At 35.2% G+C, this 10,029-nt stretch overlaps 1 protein-coding gene across 1 annotated transcript in view; it reads left to right on the top strand.

Annotated features, from left to right (window-relative positions):
* The window catches only part of LOC106867957 (calcitonin receptor), a 228,609-nt gene that overhangs the window by 152,880 nt on the left and 65,700 nt on the right, over positions 1 to 10,029 (top strand). The window contains exons 6-7 of the mRNA XM_052969844.1: positions 7,341 to 7,494; positions 8,483 to 8,546. Of these exons, the coding sequence (XP_052825804.1) occupies positions 7,341 to 7,494; positions 8,483 to 8,546 (218 nt within the window). The remainder of the gene's footprint in view (positions 1 to 7,340; positions 7,495 to 8,482; positions 8,547 to 10,029) is intronic.

Here is a 10,029-nt window from a genome sequence, read left to right as displayed (position 1 = left end):
AAAAAAAAAAAAAAAAAAAATACTCAGGTACTGTGCTTATCGTAGAAGGAATAATTTCATGGTTATTTAGGCGGCGAGCTGGCAGAAATACTTTGTAGTATTTATTCCCACCGAGGTCAATTTTGCCTGTCATCCTCTATTTTGTCGATAATATAAAGTACTAATCTAGTGCTGGGGTCGATGGTATCCACTAAAAATTTCGCCTCAAAAATTCTGACCTTGTGCCCATATTAGAAACCATTATTTTCTTGATTACTGAATCTTTAGAAAATTAAAATTAAAATATTGTTCATAAATATAACAACAAAAAATGATTGTATATAATCTTAAATGTCAACAAAAATAGATCTCGATGTTTATTGCAGGCAAAATAATGCAATAATAATCACACAGCACGAGGTTTGAGGACATAGGTCAAAATAGGACAAAATTCAGATAATAAATTTTACGTCTTAATTAATAACAATCGAAGCAAAATTTGTCTGCGAAAATATACATCGATAAGTAAGTTAGACAATTCATGTTGTAGAAACATGTTATGGAAAATGTACACCACTGGTTGTATCACATTTAAACTGCTGGAAATTATTTTGCCAATAAGATGGCAGCCACTGGCAAAACGCGATAGAGAGGGAGAGAAGAGGAATGGAGTAAGAAAGAGAGAATAAGATCGTTTAATCATAAAGAGAAAGAGAGACTTATGAGCCAAGAAGGGGGCCAGTGAATCTAAACACAATTTCTCTTGCTTAATATAATTAAAAACAGCTCAATAGACTAGGGGTTTCTGATTGACTAAAACTCTTGATTGGGTACGATGTATGATTTGACTAAAATATACGTGAAGCTAAAACGATCAAGTGTTTTGTTAAACTTACCAAAAATGGCTCGCAGACTACAGATTTGTTCGCTAAAATTTCTTGTTGGCTAAAATAACTCATGATAACAGTAAAACTAAAATACCATCTGCATGTGATCGCTTACAAATCGTTAACATATGGCAGCTTTTGTACGATGAAATTGCACTTCTGCTGACAACCATAAACAAGAATGAAACATCTGGAGTCAACTCTCGTGCTTGCCGACGAAAATGGAACATTTCTAACAAAGTAATATATATTGTTGACGTCATAAGAATTTATAAACTTTGAGAAAACATGAAATGATTTCTGTTTTAGATCGGTGGATCTCGAAGCCGATAAAGCTATAAACAATAATGTGAAATATTAGGTTTAACCCTTTAGCATTCAGATTACTTAGTCAAATGTAATGCTTATTTATTCACAATGTTTTGAATTAACCATGCTTTATCTTGTAGCTTTGAGATTTAAATGATGTGATTGTTTATTTTTAGGATAATATTGTAGGGCAAGTGTGAGAGGCTGGATTTGGTCGGTTTGAACATAAAACAGGCAGAATATTTAAGCCGTATATGGCTGGTTTAAATACTAAAGAGTAAAAAAAAACCATTGGATAAAAAAGTCGAAGGCTGTCCATGGGACTCGGCTCATTTACGCTCAGCATTATATTATGGTTACATATAATAACATATTTAGTGTCGCCGTGGATTTAGGACTGTATTACGATGCATTGATGCTCTAATTATGAATGAATAAACCAATACCCCCAACTACATCATAAAACGTGTCGTCCATTTTGTATTTTAAACGTTATGGTGCAGTTTAAGAAAGATTTTACTGTTGTTTCTAGCTAGCCAAGAGACCATGTAAAGGTTTCGTCTTTGTTTTTGCTGATTTCCATGACAGACAGTTCCGACGATAATTTGGCAATGGACATCGATAGCTAAAATTACATAACATAAAATTACAAAGTTGTTTGTAACTTTTTTATTATTAATTTGTAGAAGAAAAAAAAACAGTTGCGATTGTCGCCATTACTATACAAAACTATATCAGAATTACATTTTTTAAAAATAACCTAATGAAACCAGTTGTATAAAAATATAAACGAATTAACATTTGTTTATATGTATATGAGCGCCGAAGTGTGTATAAATACAAATAAGATAATAATCTATTTTCAACACCGTTAGAACAGCAGAAACATTGGCACCAGAGAGATGAAAATGGTCTACGGCGAGAAAGAAATCAATTTAAACTTGGTAAAATAATATTCATAATGCCTTATCTCTTCCAAGCAGAAGTTTTACGTAAAATTCATTTTAACAATATCATCGAAGACTTTGCAATTAAAAAGGTGGGGGGGACTTTTCAAATATAAAGTGGGAGCATACAAAAATAAACATTATTTTCCATCTGTTAATTTTGTTATATATTGAAAAATAAAAGATTATTTTATGGTTTATTATTGAGTAATTTTTGTTTACATTTTGAACCATTTACGTATACTTGAGGGCACCAAAACCTTTTAAGTGCTTAGGGCCTCTATGGGCCTTAATCCGGCCCTGTAAATTACAAAGCGGAAAAATTTGTCAACAAATAAATTGTCGTCTTATTAGAACCTAATGAAAATTTGAAAAAAAACTTAAGTGGCTGGAAAAATGTAACAAGATCCTAAATTTTCAGTAAAGCAGGCTAAGCCATTTTAATCGATAGAAAATAACTAAATTCCACATTAATACTATGGGTTAAAGCACACTGTTATTTTATGGAGTTGAAAATTAGCATGTCTCAAGTGCACATCTTCCATATGGGCATAGCTAACGAAAGAGAAGCGAAAATGGTTTCGAACTGTGATTTAAACAGCTTTCTCACCTCAGCTTACCGAGAGCTTCTTACTTGCATCAAACGATCAGGATGAACCTGGAGCTAAACAATAACAGCCCTAGGAAAGCCTCTACGTCACTGGTTCTCAACCGGGGTCTAAGTGACTCTTGAGTGGAGGGGTCTATATTAAATTTTGTTATCAAAATTTACGTGCGATAAACTACTTGTACTATACACAAAATATTTTTTTTTAATTCTCTATAGGCACCTTGGGCAAGTGTCTTCTACTATAGCCTCGGGCCGACCAAAGCCTTGTGAGTGGATTTCGTAGACGGAAACTGAAAGAATCCCGTCGTATATATATATGTATATATATGTATGTGTGTTTGTGTGTCTGTGTTTGTCCTCCCACCATCGCTTGACAACCAATGCTGGTGTGTTTACGTCCCCGTAACTTAACGGTTCAGCAAAAAGAGACCGATAGAATAAATACTAGGCTTACAAAGAATAAGTCCTGAGGTCGATTTTCTCGACTAAAGGCGGCGCTCCAGCATGGTCGCAGTCAAATGACTGAAACAAGTAAAAAGAGAGAAAAAGAGAGAAAAGAGAGAGGCGCAGGTGTGGCTGTGAGATAAAAAGCTTACCTCCCAACCACATGGTTCCGGATTCAGTCCCACTGCATGGAACTTTGGGCAAGAGTCTTGTACTATATCCTCGGGCCGACCAAAGCCTTGTGAGTGGATTTGGTAGACGGAAACTGAAAGAAGCTTCTCTTACATTTTCCTCCACATCTCAGTTAATAAATTATCATTTATCATTTCTCTCCGTTCCCCCTTCTTTCTTTCTATATCCTCCTCTCGTTCTCTTTCGTTTGAGCCATTTACAACTACAATGATAAACGAAATACAAAATACAAGAAAAGAAAGGGGAAAATTCAAGGCAAAGAAAGATATTTTTGACATAGAAAGATTCATTAGTGTATTATTTAATCACCTCTTACAATCACGTCAACGTTTCCAGAGACGTCAGATACTTGGTCGTGTTTATGTTTGATGTTACTGTTGTCGTTTGTATTTGTTTATAAATATATATTTTTTATTTCAATGTTAACTCCTCAGCTCAAATGCTCGTTTATATCCAGACGCTTCAGAAGACTCTACAACAACGAAAGTAACTTCAAACCAACAAATGTCTTGAATAACAACGAAATCAAAGATGAGAAAAATATCAAAAAACCGAAAACGAGAACAACTTCAAACCAACACTTAGAACAACAAATAAACAGCAAATCATAAACAACATTAATGACAACGTTAAATAGAAATAACCTTATGGTCACAAGCAGGTCGATATTTATATCTTTCTGCTGTTATCCATGAAATACAAGAGCAAATCTATAATGATAGGTCTGTGATTATAAGTGAGAATCTGCTCCTCATTAATCTGATCTCTGTAATTTTCTGTTGTACATAGATTTAGTTAGCCTGTCGACATTTTGATATTGATGTTGTTAGGACGGTGCAATGGTTGGGGTAAAGTGCTAAATATTGTCTAGTAGTATTTAATCTCGTATTCTGAGTTTAAATCAGGCTGCAGTGGACTGTACCTTTCGCTCCTTGGAAAATCAATAATAACCAGTAATACACTCGATATTGGTTTCACATTTTGGCACAAGGCCAGTGATTTCGAAGGAGTGGGTAAGTCGATTACATCGACTCCAGTGCTCAGCTGATACTTATTTTATCGACCCAGAAAGGATGAACGGCAAGGTCGGCATTTGAACTCAGAACATCAAGTCGGAAGAAATGCCGCTACGCCTTTTTTTTCCGGGCACAGTGACGATCCTGCTAGCTCGCCGACTTACGTAATGTACTCGATATTAAATCTGTTACATTAATGGCATATTTACAGGATGAAAGGCAGCACCTAAGACGTTTTTAAGGGACTTCGAGAATGGGTGAAGGGAAAAACAAACATAAAATCGTAAAGGGACCGAGTAGTAGTAGTAGTAGTAGTAGTAGTAGTAGTAGTAGTAGTAGTAGTAGTAGCAGCAGCCAAGGTTACCAATACAGAGTTTGTTGTCTTTTTTTTTATTTATGGTGACGTTTGTACCGCAGGGGACGGGATTCATACTATGAACCTATAGCAATCTATCACACAGTTTTGGTCCTTGCTTATCAGTTCAAACATTTTGATGCAGCCGCCACAATATCAACAAAAGCCTGTTACGTTCGTTGTTGGTGAGCATCAGGTCAGCTTTGACAAAGAAGACTCATAATCAAAAGTGATCTAGCCGTGGTCAACCCGCCTTTTTTACGTGCAGGTAGCCCAGACCCACGTTAATCAACGTGACCTGTTCTAAGACATGATTTGAGAGAGATTTCGCTTATCATTCTGAAACTATATACAGATTATGATAAAACTCTTACTTTTAATACCATCAAAGAAGCTTAACTCCTACTTCAACTAATTGATAAGACTGTAAAATAGATTGGACTATATCTCAATGATGATAAGAAGGAGGTTACGGTTTTCCATCAACTAAAAGAAGACATTAAGTCATCAAAGAGTGCCAACTTGAAATTTGTAAATGACTGCGAATATTTAGGATCGGAGATAGAAAGAAAGCTCAAAGAGAAGAGTGGAGTAGGAACTTAATTGGTATGATCAGCAATGAACAAAATGTCCGCAATATAAGAAACAAAATCAATCGTCTTTTAGAGTTGTTATGGATAACATTGACATATGGATCTAAATGCCGAACACTTACGAAAACAATTGAAAATATATCAAATGGAATACACACCAAGTGTATAAGGAAGGCGAAGAACGTTTCTTGGGAACAGTATTTACTTAATTGCGTGTTATACGGAAACATACCATTATTAGCAGGCATTCCACCGAGGTCAACTTTGCCTTTTATATTTTCGGGGTCGATAAAATAAGTACCAGTTGAACACTGGGGTTGATGTAATCGACTTACCCCTTCCTCTAAAATTACTGACCTTGTGCCAATATTTGAAACCGATATTACTGATGTCTAAGCATTAGCACAAGGTCACACATTTTGGAGAGCGAAGTATAATCAATTATATCGAACTAGTACGCAACTAATACTTTACTCTTTCACAGATCACGGAAGTTTGGAATGCAAAATTGACTACGACCTGACGCGGATTCATAACGTAAAAAGCTCTAAATACGCATTTTGTCTTGGGACAAAACGCCTTCAGATATATGTCCTGACCATATATGTTCTGAGTTCGAATCCCGCCTAGGGGCTTTGACATTCATCCTTCATAGGTCGATACAATAAAGTACCAATCACGTATTGACTTCTTGTGCCTATATTAGAAGTCATAATTAAAATGCGTATTTGTTCATCGTCACAGAAACAAGAGAGAGGTGGAGTAGGAGGTCATCAAACGACAAATTTAATGTGTGTGTGACAATAGGTGACATTTTGCGACCATTTTAGTTCTAACACAACATATAATGTCGTTTAGAACATATTTTCAAAAGCAAGAATTTAAAATTTAAAGCTATATGTATATTCTTATATTGAGGTAGCAAAATCATATTGATATCTGATAGGTGGCTGACAAGTGAAGCTTTTCGGTTGTGTTAAATGCTTTCCTTCTCACGTTACTCTCTGCTCGTTGTTATTATTCTGTTGAATTTGTTGTACTTATCTAGGATAGTGCAGGTTCTTAATCTATTTGGTTCCTTGATAGAGTATGTTATAGGGGTCAGATATCATTTTGCTTATAATCAAACGAGGTTGAAAACCCTGCTTCCAGATAATCCTTACATCAGATGCATTATTCATTCACACTTCAGTAAAACATAACCAGATTACCCCGTCCTATAAACGTAATGCACACATTTGATGACATAGTCTAATATACATCTGGAAAAAAATCAATTTTTACGGCTGCATACGTCTGCAACACGGAAGAGATAAAATTGCATATGTATATACAGGGGGAAGAAAGATAGGGAGAGAGGGAGCAGGTAGAGAGAGAGAGAAAGAGAGAGATCCGAAGAAGTGTATTTACACAGAAGTTTTTCACCTTTTGTGGTTCCAGAAAGGGTCGTGAAGATTTACTACTAAATCATTGCAAGTCACTCACCCCAACAAAAGTTGGAAATAGTTTCCGTCCTATTATTATAGACACTGTGAAGGCGGCGAGATGGTAACACAATGTAAAATGTTTAGTAGCAATTCGTCCGTCCTTACGTTCTGAGTTCAAACCCCGCAGAGATCGACTTTGCTTTTCATCCTTTTAGGGTCGATAAAATGAATACTAGTTGAGTGCTGGGGTCGATGTAATCGACTAGTCTCCTTCCTCAAAATTTCAGACCTTGTGCCAAAATTTGAAACCTTTATTATAGGCAATGTTGGAGTTTTAGGATCAGAAGGGACAATGAAAATAAGATATCACATCTTTGATAATGCTTTTAAAGAATCAACCAATCAAAATTCCTGACCTGTAGCGAAGTAGGGGTGGGGCGTAAGTATACAAGAAGTGAAACAGCTTTATCCTATGTATGTGATAATTTCCTTAGAATGCTACAGCGAGTTTTCTTGTTCTTTATAAAACCAAATCTTTAAGTGTCAAATAAAGTGTAAAATTCAAAATATATATTTTGCAGTTCTGGTGCCGCTTGGTTCATGTGTTAACACAGTATATGACAACGTGTAATTACTACTGGATGTTCTGTGAAGGTCTCTTCATGAATGTAGTCATTATACAAACCTTCACAATCGAACACTACCTCTTAAAAGTCTGCTGTGTATTAGGATGGGGTAAGCTTTTTCATTCATTTCTGTTTGCTACTATCGACATTTCTCCATTCATTCACCCAGAAATCATAAGCTTTGGTTTTGTTATGTCAGATTGCTTGCTTGGCTGATTGAGTATCTTCTCTGGTGATACTACGAAATATGCCATGTGTCAATTATCCTTAAAACGCAATGCAATACAAATACATCCCACCGTTTCTTTCAAACACTGTTACTTATAACAATACAAAACACGTTTATATATTTGCAACATACGTATAGAAGCATTTTGTCCTTTAATTAAAATAATTAAATCTTTAGAGAGGAGAGATCGGTAATTCAGATATAATGAAATGCCCTAACTGAATAAGGACTTTGTCTGACGGCAGAATTGTTAGACTATCGGACAAAATGCCTTAAGATATTTTTCCTGGTGATAAAGGTTCATATATAAACAACATACGTATAAAATCATTTGATCCTTTTCAGAGAGGGAAGATGGGTGATTCAGATATAATGAAAAGAAGGAAAGAAAATGATTGATCATGATAATCATGGAGTTGGGTTCTAAAGATTAGAGCTTAAAGCAACGGAATTCATAACTATGGCAATGGACATTATTAAATTCTGATCTGCTTTCTTTCGTGGTTTCCTCTGGTTAGGCTAATCGTTTCATTTGGCATTAAGTTCTTAGAACTACGAAATACAGAAAGATATCTGAAGTATAAACACCATTTGAAAAAATTATCCTTGTACTGAAATGTGAGAAATTTGAATGGTAAACATCAGTGACTAGATAATGGAAATTTTTTTCGTCCTTCGGTAAAATACTGTGTTGGCTTTGAAAACTATTTCGAGAAATTAATGTTATGTATTCTTTGTGGTAATAAGAAAAGAGAAAATATATATACGAGTTAAGTTTCATATCCAGTATGTTACCTTTGTAAGTAAATGAAGATTTTATTTTGCTTATTTTTTTAAAATTATCTATTCATTTATTTATTTTATCTAGTTGTACCTGTTTTGCCAGCATCGATATACGCTGTAGTTCGACATTTGTACGGAGATAACTCCAGGTAAACTATTTCTTATTTAAGAATGTCAAGTTTCCCGTGACCGAAAATTCCTGTTCAATATAACACATGCGTGTAATTGTTGATAAAATAAATAAAGTAACTTTCGACAAAAAAAAAATATTTTTGTAGATAATCCGGAAATGTATGAATATGGACGTGGTAATCAGAAAATGTATTAATATGAATGCTTTTTTTTTTTTTAATAAAATATTCATATTATGAAGCCACGATAGATATGTAATACAAGCTTGCTTGTATGGATGCGAGTAAAAACATTTGCTAGAGAATATTTATAACAAAAAATTTAACAGAAGTTAATTATCTTGAGCAGTGGCTTCTAAGTACGCCGTAAGAGGTATTTCTACTTCTACTATAGATTTCTAAAAGTCTAATTTAAAGAATTAGAAAACCTATAATAATGTTTTAACATCTTGAAAAACATGTTATTCATAACTCTATTATACATAAGTAGGATTAATAAAACAAAATATTCTAATATTTTATTCTAAAATTTTAAACTTTAAACATAATAGGAGCAAGCCTGACCTTGTGGTAAGAAGTTTGCTTCCCAACCACATGGTTCTAGGTTCAGTCCCGCCACGTGCCACCTTGGGCAAGTGTCTTCTGCTATAGCCTAAGGCAGACCAAAGCCTTGAGAGTGGATTTGGTAGACAGAAACTGAAAGAAGCCAGTCGTATATATGTGTGTGTGGTGTGTGTGTATGAGTGTGTGTGTGCGTGTCTTTGTATTTGTTTCTCCTACCACCACTGCTTGACAACCGCTTATGTTTACACCACCGTTTACACTTAGCGGTTCGGTAAAAAAAGAATAAGTACCATGGTTTAAAAAATAAGTACGGGTTCGATTCATTCGACTAAAAATTCTTCAAGGCGGTACCCCAACATGGTCGCAGCCTAATGACTGAAACATGTAAAAGATAAAAGATATTTTAACTTACAGTGCGAATTTTTATGAACTAGATTGAAATGCACAACCGTTGTGTAAGTGGTATCACAATCGTTGGTTGTAGGATCGATCGGTTGATATTTGTAGATGACATGACTCATCGGAAGGTGATCTCCAACATATATTGAATAGGTTCGCTGCATTGTAGGGATGAGAATTAGTGTTGCGAAAATTGAGATATTAGTCCTCTCAAGAAAGTCTTCTCATCCACTCTGCATGTTAGTGAGATGCTAGAATTTTGGGTGTTGGCACATTTCCCATGTTGGCCATTTCCTATGCCTCATTCATGTACAAAGCATATGTCATGTTATAGCCACCCGGCCATATGCAACATTCCTTTTTCGGTCTTTTCAGCTTTTCCCACACTGAAAACCTTATGACCTTCGCAGCTATCTGCGGAGGTCATTCGGGATCCCGTGTGCAGGCCATATCTACTGTCTCTTTGTGTTCCTCCATTATTTTTTCCACCTCCCCGCCCTTGTAGAAGAAGATAAATAATTCTTCATCTTTAAGGGTG

The sequence above is a fragment of the Octopus bimaculoides genome, chromosome 1, assembly GCF_001194135.2.
Source record: "Octopus bimaculoides isolate UCB-OBI-ISO-001 chromosome 1, ASM119413v2, whole genome shotgun sequence".
NCBI lineage: Eukaryota > Metazoa > Mollusca > Cephalopoda > Octopoda > Octopodidae > Octopus > Octopus bimaculoides.
Note: the sequence above shows the minus strand (reverse complement) of the source record. Positions and strands in the feature narration are given on the sequence as shown.